This window comes from Salmo salar, chromosome ssa20 (genome assembly GCF_905237065.1).
Source record: "Salmo salar chromosome ssa20, Ssal_v3.1, whole genome shotgun sequence".
NCBI lineage: Eukaryota > Metazoa > Chordata > Actinopteri > Salmoniformes > Salmonidae > Salmo > Salmo salar.
Window position 1 is genome coordinate 20,886,481 of NC_059461.1, and position 17,831 is coordinate 20,904,311.

Below are 17,831 nucleotides of genomic sequence, written 5' to 3' on the forward strand. Positions count from 1 at the left end.
CTGAACAATATTGCATCGTATATTGTTGAATTATAAAAATTGGTTTCAACTATGGACTTGAATCTGTGTGTGTGTGTGTTTATTTCTGTGTTTATGTATGTGTGTGTTTGTGTAAAAGAGTGTATTAGATGGCCTGGAAAAGAAGAACCATGTAAGAACCAGGCCCCTGTATATGAATGATTCAGTGGTTCAGGCGGTGGTGAGACAGGGGAGTGGCTCTGTGCCGAGTCTGACCACAGGAAAGGGGGCTATCCAGCGGGCTACTGAGTCTTACCTCACCCCTTCCTTCCCAAACCTGGAGTGTACCTCCAAAAAGAGGCAGGGATAGAGCTAAGTATCTGGAAAGACACGCAAACAATGCCTCCTCAAGGTTACACAGCCACTCTCTTTCTTCAGCTGAGATTCATTTCAAGACATGGAAAATGACTTTACTCCACATCAATACCTCCTCCCTTCACACCAAATAATCGGCGGCATTTCTGTTTTTATTTCAGCATTATTCATTATTTATTTTTGTGTTTTGAAAAAGAAGTGAGGTTGCAACTCTGAAAGTGGCATTTTTTTTTATCCTAGCTGTATCAAGAGATCATCATTATCGATTATCCTGAAGATGGAAGTTTATTAATGCAATGCAGTGGGGTAGCAGAAAGCTGGACTGCAACTTTCGATTCCTGCTGGATGTAAATACCAATGGGCTAGAACTTTATGGACGCCATGAATCTTCTGATATACATTATGAAATAGTTTGCCTAGGAAATTTTAGCCAACATTTTAATCAAATTACTCTGTGATGATGAAAATGTTTAAAGTAAGATATATTTTACATTAGTCAGCCTGTTCCCAATATTCTTAGAGACTTATTTCTCTGCATCGATACCTGTAACCAAAGAACTGATGAAAAATGTACACAATAGATGAATAACAGCTACATGATGTCTAAACAACTGACTGAAGTACAATTTTACACCTACAACCTAAAAAATTGGGCTCGACCTCCTTCAATAGTCTGAAGAACATAATACACAGCAGCTTCCTTCTGACAAATCTTAGCAAGATGTGGCATTTGGCGCCAGTTTTGGCTTTTACAAAAGCCTCCAAATGGATTAATCACTGAAGCAATTGCTTCCATGGACCAGTGATGCATAGGAGGCTACATAGCCGACTCAGGCTAAATACTTCCTCTCTATCAAAGTGTGCTCTTCTCCTTTATTAAGACACTTTATGTTGATGTTTCCTTTATTTTGGCAGTTACCTGTAGCTGCTGAGTAAGTGCACAGAGAAGTGACTGCCAACTAAAGTCCATCTATGGTAGTATCCTGTTGTCTAGGCTACAACCCGGTTGGCCCTATTGAATGTGGCCTGAGACACTATCTGCATACTCTCTACTCTCTGCTTCCCTGTATGAGCAAGAAGATCCATATTCATTCAGACAGCACTCAGCCTGTGGGCAGATGGGAAATGATGGCTAATGAAGCTGTATATTACATACAAAAATAGCAAAGCAAGGGTATTTCAATCCTTTGATACAGCTCATCTAACTGTGCTAATAGAACATATCCCATTCCCCCGACTAATGTGATACTCTTGACAGAACAGGCCTGAACAGAGTATAGTGTCAGTGTTGATGCACAGTGCTCACATACAGGGCAGGCCACTGGTTCAGAGGACATTTAGCATCACTAGGCACATGTCCCATCTAGTGTTGTCTGATGAAAAGACATCCCACGGCTGCAGCTCACCCTCTCCATCTCGCTCTAGATATATAAACACACGCACACAAGAGCAGAGTGAATGATGCAGTGTGAGTCTGTGTGTATTTACACAGACAGTCTCTGTCCCGTCTCCTGTCCCATGGAGGCCCATTATCTACTGTATTTGTTTATAGAGCGAAGTGACATGTAGCGTATTTCAGACCCCACACACGGTCTTGGAGTACTTCTTGTGCAAACATACCAATAAACATCTGGAACAAACCTACATGGTAAAGTTAAGACTGATAGGGCAATGGAACATACTTTCTTTTTGTCTAATGTAAGCCGTTGACGTCAAACAGAAAGGCTCAAGTAATGATGACAATGCTTTTTTCATGTAAGAGGGACATACAGAACATTCTCAAAAACCAGCCCACTCAAATGTTAAATATTACATTGGCTTTCAACTAAATTGGTTCTGCTTTGTACCTCAAATGCTTAGAGACCCAGAATGTAATATTTGAAGGCTCAGGGCTATATCACCGTGTCAATGCTTTGTTTCAGTAATAAAACTTCAGTGTTTTCATACCAATGTTAGGTCATGTTTTAAATGCTATTAGGCTAAGCTACTTCTGTATACAAACCAAAGGGCAATTCAGGATATTGAAAATATCCAAATATTTCATAAGACCTGATCTTGGATCAATGCCATTATGAAGAGATAATGTAAATGTAATAGCGCTCATGACTGGTACTGACTGAGTATGCTGAATAACTTAACCCAATAAAAACATTATCACTCTCACAGGTCGCATAAATCTACACCAGACTAACAAAAACAATGTGCACAGATTGTCATGTTATGGCACACACACAAAGATATAATTTCAAATCATCTCAGGACTATTACATTGATGTGCGCACATCTCTGGGAAATCTTTTCCTTCGCTAAAATGATGAATTCCATTGGCATGCTTCCAGTTGAAGAAAAATCACAATGCTCTCTCTAAAACATACTCATCTTCTGCCCGGCTCTGATTTGATATTACTCTCACTCATCATATCGTGGTAACTCCGACAGCTGAGAAACATTAAACCATTCCTCATTCTCTAAGCGTAGATGAGAATGCGGATCCTCTATGCTAGATATCTCTGGATATTTATGACCTATGATGGGATCCCACCACTGGGACTTTGAAGAACATGATGATAAATGACAAAATACAAGTACATATCATAGAGAATGATAGTGGCCAAAGGGCAAAATTAGCATGGGCAGTGTCATTGAAGACATCCACCATTTTAATGTGTCAACTGGGTGGGACTTCCAAATTCATTGGCTGATCCCTCCTGTTGGAGTCATGTCCAACCTGGTCATCAGGAGGGATTAGCCAATCGTGAAGAAAATGTACTACTTAAAAATGAAGAGATCCTCAATGGAGCTGCCCATACCGTCACAGATGCTATAATTGCAGATGCAAAGACAAGTCCTCTATCTCTATAGCCCAGATCTATTCTAATGACATCCTACAACAGAGGCTATGACTAGCTCTAAAGAATCAGATCTCTCTGGTCCTGAATAAAGGATAAACTGTTGTATAACGGTATGTATGCTGAAATTCAAATACTATGTGGGTGCTACTCAAAGAGGTGGTGTGGCGGCATCTAGGTTTCCATATCGAGGCCTCTGGATCCTGCACAGTTCTGAGGGAAACACCTACGTTTGTTGGAACTGTTTTAACTGCAAATAAATGTTAAAATTGTGGGGAGGCCCAACCAGGCTGCACTCTTTCGCCAACAGCTGTGCTTGACATCAAGTGGTAGTCAGACAAACATTTTCAGGTGGAACAAATTAGAAATGTTCTTGTTCTCCGTTTTGCCAAAAAAAAGCACAACAAACATGACAAAAGATTAGAGACTTAAAGTCTGATCTTTATATTGTAGATAGATGATACAAGTTTGCAATGTAAATTGGGAGTGCCCTAAACCAGTTGTTTCTCTACTCTTTAACACACAAGCAATGTTGCAATTTGAACCAAAAGATGGGATAGAATGCGAAGTCCATGACAATGACAGAGTACACCAGTATATGTTCCGGTCTGTGTCGGAGAAGGCAGGGTGGTGATGACCGTTCAGAGTCGCATGGCGACAGCTGCCCCCGGCGCCTGCAGCTCCTGGTCCAGGAGGCGGAACAGCATGGCACATTTGTTGCGCTGGGGGGTTTGTCCCAGGGTGTGGTGCAGCCGGGCCTGCAGGTAGTGGACGTCACGGAGACGATCCTTACAGTCCAGCATGGAGAAGTAGGCTGCAGCCTCTCCCAGCGATTGCACAGCCAGGCCTAAAGCTGGAGGGAGACAACAGGGAGGAAGACTGAACGACTCCTGTCTATGTACTTACATGACAAAGTAATTGTATCCACAAACATGTACATTTGAGGTAGTGAGTGATATTAAGTTTGTGTTGGGGATGTGTGCTACCTGCATGCCTCTGGCCATTGGACCGGGTCCCAGCCATGGCCATCTGACAGCGGGCTGCCAGCAGCAGAGCTCTGCCCTTATCCATGACCGCTCCGTGTGCCAGGATGGGCTCCATCGCCTCATGAAGGACACCCAGAGCCTGCTCCGGCACTCCCAGCATCAACTGGACAGGGGGAAGGAGAAGAACAAACTATTGGAGTTTTGAAATATAACCCAGTATGAATTTCCTTGTTTTGCCAAAATGTGGGTGTTTACTTTGCATACAATATGCAGTTCTGTCTAAGTTAAGGGGTTTGAAGATGTGTGTGTTAGTATGTGTAGGGGTTTTAGAGAGTATACGGTGGTGTGTTTGCCATAACAGGGTTACATATTGCATGTGCGCGTCTGTTGTGCTGACCTGAGTGAAAGCCAGGTGAAGGATGGTCTCGGAGGCCATGGCCTGTAGGTGGTGCTGTCTGGCCAGGGCCAGGGCCTGTAGCAGGAGAGGAAGGGCTGTGGCAAAACCTGACGACTCCCAATGCAACTCAGCTGTGACCAGCATCACCCTGCACAAGGCATACCAATATGTCTAAAACACATATCTGATAAACAACCCTTAACCCAAAAATATGGAGTCTGTTTCATTTAGAGCCTACCGGATGATCATCTCTGTGTACTTGATCTTCTCGCAGTACAGCTGCAGCCTCTGCAGGATACTGTATGCTTCAGTGGTCCGGTTCAAGGCCTTCAGCACTTGAGCTTTCCTGTTAACACGACAGATATACACATGGGTCGTTCCACGAAAAGAGTGCGGTTTGCGTCCCTTTAATATTTGAAGTAGAAATTGTGCACCAATATTGCATTTTAAAAGCCTGTTGTATTAAATGAAGTGCCTTTAAGATAGACCACCTTCAATAAATCTGTCCCTTCGTCAACACCGTGTCACTTCTAGGAAGATTTCAACCCACATGCACCCAAAATGTATCCTAGTTTCCCCATCATTGTAAAACCCTGGTTATTTTGTTACTTTGAAAAAGTTATTTCTGATGATGATTATTTATTTAATGTGATTAGTGATTCATTTATGTTTGTCACTCATTTTAAGGTCAATCCTGTTACATTAATTGAACTCAAATTTTAATCTGGTGAAACTACTCCATTTTAAAATATTTGGTTTCAAAAGAAAAATGTAACATTAATAGTTAAATCATAGTGTAAAAAAGCAGGTGATCTGGTTCTACTCTTTTTGGCAGTTTTCTGGTGTTCTGTGGTGGAAAACTGAGCGTGTCGAGAATAACATGTTAACCATGTTACCCATAGATAGACAGGCTTGAAACGTTTTAACAATGTAACATTTTTTTGTGAAGCTTGCATTCAGTTGCCCCTCCCTGAGGTACACAACAAGCTTTCATTCCCCCTGTCACGAGAGGATTTATGGCTGATTTAATATGAAATAATCAACCCTGTTAGAGTCAACCCTGTTCCTTTATCTGCTACTTAGTAGAGTCTTATTTCTATCTCTTGAGATGGGAAAACTTGTTTTTCATCAAGTTGAACATGTGCTCTTTATGACAATGTTCAAATTAGGTGAAATCAAAACGTTTTTGGGGACCAAGTTACACTTCTCAAAAGCCACTGAATTAGTGGAACGCCCTACATACAGAGAGCTACAGCACTGGAAGACTGTTCTGAGTCATGACCCTTCCTTACCTATAAAGACCCTCAGTTTTGTTCAAGGCAGCAATGGCTATGACATGGGGCTCCGCCAAGTGGTATTTCCCATCATTCATAGCTCTGTCAAACTGGATCTTGAGGTCACAGAGCATCCACAGCTGGGTGACAGAACACAAAACATTAGAATGAACAGCCCACTTCATACCAGCCATGTCAGTGCCATTGCCTTTGAGAAGAAGACAATGGCGTTTCTGTGTAGCGCAGCAATAGGAAAGTGCTAAACATGGGGATTGAGGCCAAGTCTAAAGTTGATGATAGAGAAGAGCAGGAGTTCAGAATGGCTCACCTTGGCATGTTGGGTGTGAGGTGGAAACTGCTCCTTCAGATGCTTCAGGACCTCAGACACAGCCCCATACAGGCCCTGGAGGGAGGGGGACAGGAACATGTAACTGGTGCAGGCCTCACTCACAGCCTACACAAGTGCACATCTCCTGAGCTTTAATCTGGATCACATCAATGGTTATGAAACAGCCCTGAGTGACTAAATGAGCACTGAGGGAGACGTGACAGAGGGACTGAAGCCGGAGAGACAGAGGTGGGATGAGGTGTACCAACTACAGCACCTGTTCAGCATGAAGCTCAGCCAGGTGGCAGAGGGCCACAGCAAAGGCCTCTGTGTTGTTCTGCTGGACCCCAAAGTTAACCTGCTCCAGGCTATTCATGTTCAGGAGGAGCTGGGCCTGCTGCTGAGCCATGGTGCTGGAAGAACACATACGTTCAACAGGACATGAATGTTGGAGACATGCAGTCAGTGAATGTGTGTTGGATTAATTAAATTAGTCAAGACTGGATATCAATAATTGACAGTCACTTTTTTTCTTACCAATCGAGTAAAAAAAACAGGTTTCATACTGAAAGATAAACTTACTGGTTAGGATTGTTTATGTTCAGTGTGGATTCTGATTGTCAGGGAGGATCAGGATGCGTGAAGGAGACCCACCTCTTGCCATACATCCTCCATATGGACGTTGTCTGAGCCAGGCTGATGTCTATGAGCTCTGACAGGCTGTGCTTCCAGTGCAGGATATCTGTGTCCTTCAGAGCATCCATCAGCTCATGGGCTGTCTTGCCCTGGACCGCCCCCTGCTGGACCAGGGACTGAATGCCAAGAGATACCAGGTACTGAGAAGGAGAGAGAGGGTGAAGGTAATGTGAGGCTTAGTAAACACCTGGCTCTACTGAACTCCCATAGCCTGACCTCTCAGGTTTAAAACTAAGGGCAGACCCATCGTTGCCAGTATTGACTCTTCTAGAGCCACTCTCCAACTTTGTTGATTCTATCATTAAGCCTATTGTGGAAAAAATCCCAGCATTCGTCAAAGATTCTACAGATGTGATTAATAAAATATCAGAACAGTAATCTCCCTGACATCATATTGGCTACATTTGGTCTAGAGAGGGTGTACACGAATATCTCTCATGAAAAAGCCCCAGATGCACTGGGATATTAGAGGACCGTGAAGGAGAAATGTCACCACCTAATGAACTCATCTGTGAACAGCTTCTCTAGTTCTCAAGCGCAACTAAACTGAACAAAAATATAAATGCAACAATTTCAAAGATTTTACTGAGTTACAGTTCATATAAGGAAATCAGTCAATTGAAATAAATTCATTAGCCCCTAATCTATGTATTTCACATGACTGGGCAGGCATGCAGCCATGAGTGGTCCATGGAGGGCATAGGCCCACCCACTTGGCAGCCAGGCCCACCCACTTGGCAGCCAGGCCCACCCACTCAGAATACATGTTTCCCCCACAAAATGACTATATTAGAGACTTGTCAGGCGGATGAATTATACAGGCTAAGGAGAAATGCTCACTAACAAGGAAATAAAAAAATTTGTGCACAGAATCTGAGAGAGAAATACGTTTTTTGTGCGTATGCAACATTTCTGGGATTTTCTATTTCAGTAGAAAAGCTGAAGAACATACACACATCCAGGTACTTTCTGCAGGTGCTGGAGTTGTAGGCAAACTCTTGGAAAATAAAAAGAAACGCTGCTGCTCATGCTCCTAGGTGATTTTATGTCCTACGACAACAATGTCTGATGAAGACCTAAGGGTCGAAACGTTATAAATATATATTTATATTTTTTTAATCACCTGGTAGCATAAGCAGCGTTTTCCTATCTGTTTTTTACTTCAGCTCATGAAACATGGGACCAACACTTCACAAGTTGCGTTTATATTTGTGTTCAGTGTAAATCCCCACCCAAAGCCATTATGATTAAAAACACTGATCAAGAACCCCCCACACCTTTTTCATCTACAAACGAGGGCCCAATCTTCACAGTAGACTAGTCCAAGCCAGCCTCTACACGGGTTCTAAACAAACCCTCCTTACTCCCCTGAGAGATGGAAATTACACCAGTGGAAATGGTGCTCAGTGCAACACCAAAAAAAGAACTCAGAGTTCCGACACCCTAGGTCTGGAAAAATATGTAGTGTTAAAGGGGCGATCACATGCAACACAAAACATGTGATTTATATCGTACACTGTGTGATAACATGTATATGGGCAAGACATCCAGAAGATTGAAACATAGAACTCTTTACGTTCACTTATTCTATAAGACGCAAGGATGAAAATGACCCTGTTGCTTTTCACTTTATCCAGTGCTCTCAGTGTGTCTTCTCAATGCCCTGGAATTGTAGAGGTGCGTCACCAAGAGGACATAATGACCGTTAACTCTGCTAGAGAGAACTCCTCTGGATTCATACTTTAGGCACCCTATAGCCGTTATGACACAATGAGGATTTTGATAGGAGTGTCATGTTGTAATTATTATTGTCCCCGTCACTGGTATTAGGGTGTCCTGTATTCAAGATGGCTCTAGTGGCCCGATACTTACCCAACAGGTTACCTTAAATTTTATCTACTCGTTTTCTAGATTTCTTCTGGTTCTACATATGTACAGTGCATTCGGAAAGTAATCAGACACCTTCCCCTTTTCCACATTTTGTGCCGTTACAGCCTGATTCAAAAATTGACTAAATTAAAATATACACACAATACCCCATAATGACAAAGAGAAAACAAGTTTAGAAATGTTTGCAAATTTATTTTTAAATAATACATATATTTAAATACCTTATTTACATAAGTATTCAGACCCTTTGCTATGACTCAAAATTTAGCTCCTGTTTCCATTGATCATCCTTGAGATTTTTCTACAACTTGATTGGAGGCCATGTGGTAAATTCAATTGGATTGGACATGATTTGGAAAGGCACACACCTGTCTATATAAGGTCCCACAGTTGTTTGTGCATGTCAGAGCAAAAACCAAGCCACGAGGTCGAAGGACAGGATTGTGTCAAGGCACAGATCTGGGGAAAGGTACAAAAATATTTCTGCAGCACCGAAGGGCACTGAAGTTGGGAACCACCAAGACTCTTTCTAGAACTGGCCGCCCGGCCAAACGGGGGAGAAGGGCCCGATGGTCACTGACAGAGCTCCAGAGTTCCTCTGTGGAGATGGGAGAAACTTCCAGAAAGACAACCATCTCTGCAGCACTCCACCAATCAGGCCTTCATGGTAGAGTGGCCAAACGGAAGCCGCCACTCAGTAAAAGGCACATGATAACCCGCTTGGAGTTTGCCAAAAGGCACCTAAAGACTCTCAGACCTTGAGAAAACAAGATTCTCTGGTCTAATGAAACCAGGAGTGAACTCTTTGGCCTGAATGCCAAGCGTCACATCTGGAGGAAGCCTGGCACCATTCCTACGGTGAAGCATGGTGGTGGCAGCATCATGCTGTGGGGATATTTTTCAGCGGCAGGGACTGGGAGACTAGTCAGGATTGAGGGAAAGAGGAACAGAGCAAAGTACAGAGAGATCCTTGATGAAAACCTGCTCCAGAGAGCTCAAGACCTCAGACTGGGGTGAAGGTTCACCTTCCAACAGGAAAACGACCCTAAGCACACAGCCAAGACAACGCAGGAGTGGCTTCGGGACAAGTCTCTGAATGTCCTTGAGTGACCCAGCCAGAGCCCGGCCTTAGCTGTGCAGCGACGCTCACCATCCATCACGATAGAGCTTGAGAGGATCTGCTGAGAAGAATGGGAGAAACTGCCAAATACAGGTGTGCCAAGCTTGTAGTGTCATACCCAAGAAGACTCGAGGCTGTAATCACTGCCAAAGCACTGAGTAATAAAGGGTCTGAATACTTATGTAAATGTGATATTTTCACATAATTTTTTTTAGAAATTAGCACAAGAAAAAAAACGTTTTGCCTTGTCGTTATGGGGTATTGTGTGTAGATTGATTGATCCATTTTAGAATAAGGCTGTAACATAACAAAATGTGGAAAAAGTCAAGGGGTCTGAATATATAGTGTTGCATATATTTTCCTTTTCTTATGACATTTTTCAGCTTTATTGCTTTCTGAGAGTATGGGTTCCTTATGCTAACACCACATTCCCTGTGTACGTTTTTGGTCTACTAGAAATACATCTATAACATTTTCTGTTCTATCCTGTATTTCTTTCTATCTGATATTATGACAACTTGTGGCCATTGTGGGTACCCACAGGTGTCTGCAATTACTTCTGGCTCGCTGTGTGGCCTTATCTGTCCCACTATTGTTTGTGGAGATATGCTCTGATGAAGGTTGACTGACCAAAAGCTCAGCTATAATTTAAATAAATTAGCATCTGGCTGGAAGTGTGCATAGACATTCCTGTTTCGCCTTCAGCACCTTCACAAATCAGCTTTAGGTCTGCGATAAATTCTGCCTATTATCTGAATCTATTGCATAAACCCGTACGAGAACCTGGAGTGCCTCAGTCTGCACGCTCATGCTATTCTTACCGGTAGACAGAAGTGGGCTGCCATTTTCACTGAGTCCTCAGTTAGCACAGAACTGTCAGATCCTTTCATCTGTTCAAGGGTATAAAGCCAACTCTGAAAGAGATACAAATACATTAATAGATGATTACACAGATAACGTATTGGTGCTGAGAAAGTGGTACAAGGTATAGACACAGACCAACCTTGACTACCCATATTGTGTAAATACTGTATGTTGAGCATAGAACACAAAAGTAAAAGCTCCTACCAGGCAATGCTGCAGGCACACGTGATCGTTGGACTCCTGGGCGATGCGGATAGCTTCCTGTAGAGCCAGGTCAGCCTGTTGACTGAGTTAAGAGTTGGAGTTGATTTTTTCATTTGACAAGAATCAATATTGCATAGATAAATTGCAACTGATATTGACAGACTTTCCATATCTATGCCCACTACTACTCACTAGTGTCCAAAGCGACAATGCAGTGCTGCCAGGTTGAGGGCAGCGTAGCGGAGACTTCTCCCGTAGCCTTCGTCCCCGTTGCTCTTTCCCTCGCTCCCTGACAGGATGAGGCGGTCAAAGTAATGTAACAGACTGTGGGTGGAGATGAAGATGTCCTGGACTCGCATGCTGTTCAGGTAGCTCAGGTAATGCTGCAGACACAAAACAGCTGCCTCAAGCACAATCAGGTTGACCAAAAATCACTCAAACACTCACTTTCTTTATGCTCCACACAAATTTTGTGTCATGTTTGTTTGAGTGAGTCCATAATATTAACTGATAGTAGAGCCTCACCGCCTCAGCAAAGTCAGGGTTGAACTTGAGCATGTTGTTCAGCTCATCCTGCAGGGCAGATGGCTTCAGGGCTTTGTTCTCATCATTCTTTAGAAGGTACGCTTGTCTAGCAAGAAAGTACTCTGCTTGCTTCTGCGAGAGTGGGCCTCTGCTTGGGGCATCCTCATTTCTATAGAAAGTAGCAAATAAGGAAAAAGAACAATATGCAAAGGGTAAACTGATGACCATCACACTGATGAGAATGATTACTACATGTCATGCCTGGTGTTCAACCTTCCCAAGATCTTACATGTCACCCCACTCCTCTGCACACTCCACTGGCTTCCAGTCAAAGCTTGCATCCACTACAAGACCATGGTGCTTGCCTACAGAGCAGCAAGGGGAACTACCCCTTCCTACCTTCAGGCTATACTCAAACCCTACACCCCAACCCGAGTACTCCGCTCTACAACCTCCGTTCTCTTGGCTGTTCCACCTATACGGGGGTCAGCTCCCGCTCAGCCCAGTCAAAGCGCTTCTCTTCCTGGCACCCCAATGGTGGAACCAGCTTCCCCCTGAAGCTAGAAAAGCAGAGCCCCTGCCCATCTTCCAATACTTACACACTATTCCCTCTACTACCACTATTCCCTCTACTACCACCTCTTCTTTTACTTATACAAGTGAATTATACGAACTTTAGCTCAGACTCATGCAGCGGTGCAGTATCCAGCTCCTCCTTCTCCATCCTCTCCCCTACGTTGTCCTCTGTGCTGGTGAGGTCCATGTCAGAGTCGTCTGCAGCCAGGGCAGGCAGCCCCACCTGGACATCACCAGGCCGGGCGTAGTGACTGTGGTAGTACTGCTGCAGGGCTTTGTAAAGTTTGTACACCTGGCTGAAGGACAGCTTGTTGTAGGCCAGGAGCATGTGTCTCATGAACAGGCCTGAGAAAACAAAGACAAGGTCATGATGATAAAACCTCAAATCTGTGTCATCAATTTATATAGCGCCACTCTAACTAAACAAGATGCTCCATTGTTCCAACCTTTGGACTTCGAATCAAATGATGCTTACTACTACTCACCAACAACACTGGTCTTATACGCCTCAGAATCAATAGCGCTAAAAGGAGTGGGGAGGGTGGCAAAGAAATATTCCATGTCCTTCAGCTCTCCATCAGCCATTTCATGTAACCTGTAAAGAGAAAATGTGTGTGATGAAAGAGCAGACAACATGCATCTCTGACCTTTTACACTAGACATAGGCCTAAGCCACAGCAATTGGGTCAAGGACTCATCCATACCGGAGTTTCACAGCATATGCTGTTTGAGGGCAACATTCTTCCACAGTCTTCAGGAACTGGTCAAGAGTCAAGTCTGGACCCTGATAGACAGACAAACATTTGATAAAGAAAAGCAAGCAATTGACAGTGGAAAGTAGAAGTTGTAAGGTGATCAATAGCTATTCCAACCTGTTGTAGAGGCAGGATGAGTTTGTTCAAGCGCCTTCTTTCCTGAAGAGCAATTGGTTTTGACGTGGTCATCTCGTACAGCAAGGCCAGCACAGAGATTTTATACGGAGTCACCCAATCTTTGATGCCAAACACATTGGCATGGACCACCCCATTGGTCATCATTGGGTTGAAATACAAACTTTCATGTACGCTCGCCATTGTTTGAATTGGAACGTTAACTCGCTAGCTAGCTTGCTAAATATTATAAAGCTACATTTTAACAGCGTTGTGTGAAGTCAAATAATCAAGAAAAACATGCAACAATTCGCAAACCATGTTATCGAGCTAGCTAACGTTAGCTAAGCTGATATTCTTTGCTAGCTAAACACGCTAGCTTGCTATCTAACTCCTTGAGAGAGTAGCTAACTATCTTATAATTTTGTAGCCAGACTGACTAATGTTATTTTAAGTCTGCCACATACGGCAATATTTCCAGTAGTATTTTGTTAACAAACTGCATGAATTTTAGAACATGGTTTACCACCCCGTCGCTTTTGCTTCAAACTGCCCTCCTTCTGTCCCTATCTAATGACGTTCCTACATGGCCACGCCCCCAAATGTCACAACATAGAGTGGATTGCAGAGTCATCGATTGGTCCCATCAGCACAACAAAAACTCACACATGAAATGTTCGAATACATTATTTTAATATGATGGATATCGTCTTCTCCATAAGATTTTAGATTTTCCATAGTACCATCAGTTCCCTTCATGTAGGTCAGACCTACTTATTCCAGGACATCATTTTTATATCCTAATTGTACATATTCCATGTTAAAAATACCTCACACAATTTAGACTTACATTTTACTTAACCAGAGCAACTCACAGTAGTAAGAGCATACATTTTCATACTGGTATCCCGTGGGACTCAAACCCACAACCCTGCCATTGCAAGCACCATGATCTACCAACTGAGCTACACGGGACTCACCTCTTGACATTTATTTTGTATTTTTATTAACAAACAGCAAACGTCAACAACCAAAAGAGGAATAGTCACATACAAAAAAGCGTACATACAAACCTTTTACATTGCCAGAAATCCTAAACAAACAAATCATATTCATTAATAGCCTTCCCTGTGGCTCAGTTGGTAGAGCATGGTGTTTGCAACGCCAGCATGGTGTGTGCAACGCCAGGGTTGTGGGTTCGATTCCCACGGGGGGCCAGTACAAAAAAAAAAAAAAAAAATGCATGAAATGAAATGTATGCATTCACTACTGTAAGTCGCTCTGGATAAGAGCGTCTGCTAAATGACTAAAATGTAAAAATGTAAAAATTAATAATACTAGAGGTTTTAATTGCCTTTTAGTTTGTTTTTTTGTAAAGTAGTGCCATATTGTCAGTGGTGTAAATTACTTAAGTAAAAATACTTTAAAGTACTACTTAAGTCGTTTTTGGGGGTGTCTATACTTTACTATTTATATTTTGGACAACTTTTACTTCTACATTCCGAAATAAAATTATGTACTTTTTACTCCTTACATTTTACCTGACAACCAAAAGTACTTGTTACATTTTGAATGCTTAGCAGGAGAGAAAAATTGTCAAATTCACGCACAGAAAAATGGTCGAATTCACGCACTCATCCCTACTGCCTCTGATCTGGCGGACTCACTAAACACAAATGCTTGGTTTGTAAATGATGTGTGAGTGTTTCAGTGTGCCCCTGGCTATCCGTCAATTTCAAAACATGAAAATCGTGCCGTCTGGTTTGTGCAATATAAGGAATTTGAAATTATTTATACTTTTACTTTTACTTTTTATACTTCAGTATATTTTAGCAATTACATTTACTTTTGATACTTAAGTAGTTTTAAAACAAAATACTTTTAGTCTTTTACTCAAGTAGTATTTTATTGGCTGACTTTCATTTTTTATGAAAGTATCTTTACTTTTACTCAAGTATGACAATTGGATACTTTTTCCACCACTGCATATTGTTAAAATTAATTTATAATGTAAAAAAAGTTAGGTTTAAAATCAGACCATTTGCATTTTATGATATGACATTTACTTGTTATTATTAGCTGTTGAATTAAATATACTACATCCTTATCAACATAATATTTTCAGAAATAAATTATTATATCAAAACCATTCAATTGTACAACATGTCCTACTAATAAATACATTGGGAAAAAACAAGTAAAAAAGGGTCTCCTCCATTCCATAGAAATCACAAATATAATCAATATTCAGTTTCAATCTTTCCAAAACATTTCAAATGAAACGTCCTTTACCTTGTTACTGATACAATATTTTTAGGAATCGTCCATGCTTTTCCTCTTACAGTATATCACCATAGATATTCAACCAAATAAATCTTACTGAGGGAAATGCAGTATCACAAACAATATTCCTATTCTGTTAATTACTACATTTCAGTGGTGGAAAAAGTACCCAATTGTCATACTTTAGTAAAAGTAAAGACACCTTCAAGAATGTAGTCAGTAGTGTAAAGTATTTAAGTACAAATATTTTTTAAATACTACTTAAGTAGTTTTTATGGGTATCTGTAATTTACTATTTATATTTTTGAAAACTTTTACTACACTACACTCAATACATTTCCCCTGACACCCAAAAGTACTTGTTACATTTTGAATGCTTAGCAGAACAGGAAAACGGTCCAATTCACACACTTACCAAGAGAACATCCCCGGTCATCCCCTGCCTCTGATCTGGCGGACTAACAAAACACACATGCTTCATTTATAAATGATGTCTGAGTGTTGGAGTGTGCCCCTGGCTATCCATAAAAATAAAATAAAAAAATACTTAAGTATATTTAAAACCAAATACTTTTAGACTTCTACTCAAGTAGTATTCTACTGGGTGACTTTCACTTTTACTTGAGTCACTGTCTATTAAGGTATCTTTACTTTTACTCAAGTACGACAATTTGATACATTTTCAACCCCTGTAGTTAAAGTAAAAGTTGTCAAGAATATAAATAGGAAAGTAAATTAAAGATACCCATAAAAAATACTTAAAGAGTAGGAATGCTGCAGCAGCCCGCAAGGTGTGCTGCAGTATGACACAACTTTTAAAGGAGCAACCACTATTCTTTAGTACTTGAAAGTATTTTTACTTAAGTACTTTATAACACTGCTACATTTATACTTGAGGATGTTAATATTTTCAATGAATATATTATATATTATCATACTTACATCAACCACTGAGGAATTTTTCAAAAACAATAAAGCCCCCCTTTGGAATCGCATAAAAAACATTGTATATTCTTTAAGGGTCAATGGAATTCTAAATGTATCAAGACATTCCCCCTATGAGAGTACATATCCATCCTCATTCAGTAACTGACCAACCAAAATTACTTTATTCTCAAACCACTTTAGAAAAAAAGTGACTTATTTTCTTTGTTGTAGTATCTGTGAGGGGAAAAATGTTTATATGCTAAAATCCAAGCTAAAAGTGCCTGCTCATGGAAATTGGCCAATGTTACACCAAAATAGAAATTATAAACCACCAACTGAGTCAAACAGTAACTAAAAATGTTATGGAAGACATTCTTAAAGTACAGTGCCTTCGAAAAGTATTCAGACACCTTGACTTTATCCACATTTTGTTACGCTACAGCCTTATTCTAAAATGTATTAAATATTTTTTTCCCCTCATCAATCTACACACAATACCCCATAATGTCAAAGCAAAAACATGTTTTTAGATATTTTTGCAAATAAAAAATGGAAATATTACATTTACATAAATATTCAGACCCTTCATTCAATACTTTGTTGAAGCACCTTTGCCAGCGATTACAGCATTGAGTCTTCTTGGGTGTGACACTACAAGCTTGGCACACCTGTATTTGGGGAGTTTCTCCCATTGTTCTCTGCAGATCCTCTCAAGCTCTGTCAGGTTGGATGGGGAGCTTTGCTTCACAACTATTTTTAGGTTTCTCCAGAGATGTTTGATCAGGTTCAAGTCCGGGCTCTGGCTGGGTCACTCAAGGACATTCAGAGACTTGTCCCAAAGCCAGTTCTGCATTGTCTTGACTGTGTGCTTATGGTCGTTGTCTTGTTGGAAGGTGAATCTTCACCCCAGTCTGAGGTCCTGAGAGCTCTGGAGCAGGTTTTCATCAAGGATCTCTCTGTACTTTGCCTCGTTCATCTTTGCCTCAATCCTGACTAGTCTCCCAGTCCCTGCCGCTGAAAAACATCCCCACAGCATGATGCTGCCACCACCATGCTTCACCATAGGCATGGTGCCAGGTTTCCTCCAGATGTGAATCTTGGCATTCAGGACAAAGAGTTCAATCTTGGTTTCGTTAGACCAGAGAATCTTGTTTCTCATGGTATGAGAGTCTTTACGTGCCTTTTGGTGGTTCCAAACTTCTTCCATTTAAGAATGATGGAGGCCACTGTGTCCTTGGGGACCTTCAGTGCTGCAGAAATATTTTGGTACCTTTCCCCAGATCTGTGCCTCAACACAATCCTGTCTCAGAGCTCTATGGACAATTCCTTCGACCTCATGGCTTGGTTTTTGCTCTGACATGCAGTAACAACTGTGGGACCAACTATAGACAGGTGTGTGCCTTTCCAAATCATGTCCAATCAATTGAATTTACCACAGGTGGACTCCAATCAAGTTATAGAAACATGTCAAGAATGATCAATGGAAACAGGATGCACCTGAGCTCAATTTTGAGTCTCATAGCAAAGGGGTCTGAATACTTATGTAAATAAGGTATTTCTGTTGTTTTTTTTAAATACATTTGCTTTGTCATTATGGGGCATATTGTGTGTAGATTGCTGAGGATATTTTGTTTTTTATCTATTTTTGAATAAGTCGCGGGGCCTGAATACTTTCCGAAGACACTGTACTTCAGAATCCAATTTATTTAA

General features: G+C 41.4%; 1 protein-coding gene and 1 pseudogene across 3 annotated transcripts in view; one reads left to right on the top strand and one right to left on the bottom strand.

Moving 5' to 3' along the window:
* Positions 1–2,277, top strand: part of LOC106596834 (glutathione hydrolase 1 proenzyme-like) — a 32,881-nt pseudogene extending 30,604 nt beyond the window's left edge. The window contains exon 13 of the transcript XR_006760879.1: positions 119–2,277. The product of XR_006760879.1 is annotated as a glutathione hydrolase 1 proenzyme-like (transcript). The remainder of the gene's footprint in view (positions 1–118) is intronic.
* Positions 1–13,475, bottom strand: part of anapc5 (anaphase promoting complex subunit 5) — an 87,155-nt gene extending 73,680 nt beyond the window's left edge. Inside the window, exons 1-16 of one of the 2 annotated variants that reach the window (XM_045702929.1) lie at positions 12,915–13,474; positions 12,747–12,826; positions 12,528–12,637; positions 12,141–12,387; positions 11,467–11,635; positions 11,134–11,324; positions 10,942–11,023; positions 10,695–10,787; positions 6,822–7,003; positions 6,445–6,580; positions 6,168–6,242; positions 5,858–5,979; positions 4,804–4,911; positions 4,566–4,713; positions 4,169–4,331; positions 3,598–4,035 (exon numbers count right to left, since the gene is read on the bottom strand). In XM_045702929.1, coding sequence (XP_045558885.1) covers positions 3,824–4,035; positions 4,169–4,331; positions 4,566–4,713; positions 4,804–4,911; positions 5,858–5,979; positions 6,168–6,242; positions 6,445–6,580; positions 6,822–7,003; positions 10,695–10,787; positions 10,942–11,023; positions 11,134–11,324; positions 11,467–11,635; positions 12,141–12,387; positions 12,528–12,637; positions 12,747–12,826; positions 12,915–13,115 — 2,319 coding nt within the window. In that variant the 5' untranslated portion in view covers positions 13,116–13,474 and the 3' untranslated portion in view covers positions 3,598–3,823. 2 annotated transcript variants of the gene reach the window in all.
* Between the last annotated feature and the right edge of the window lie 4,356 nt (positions 13,476–17,831).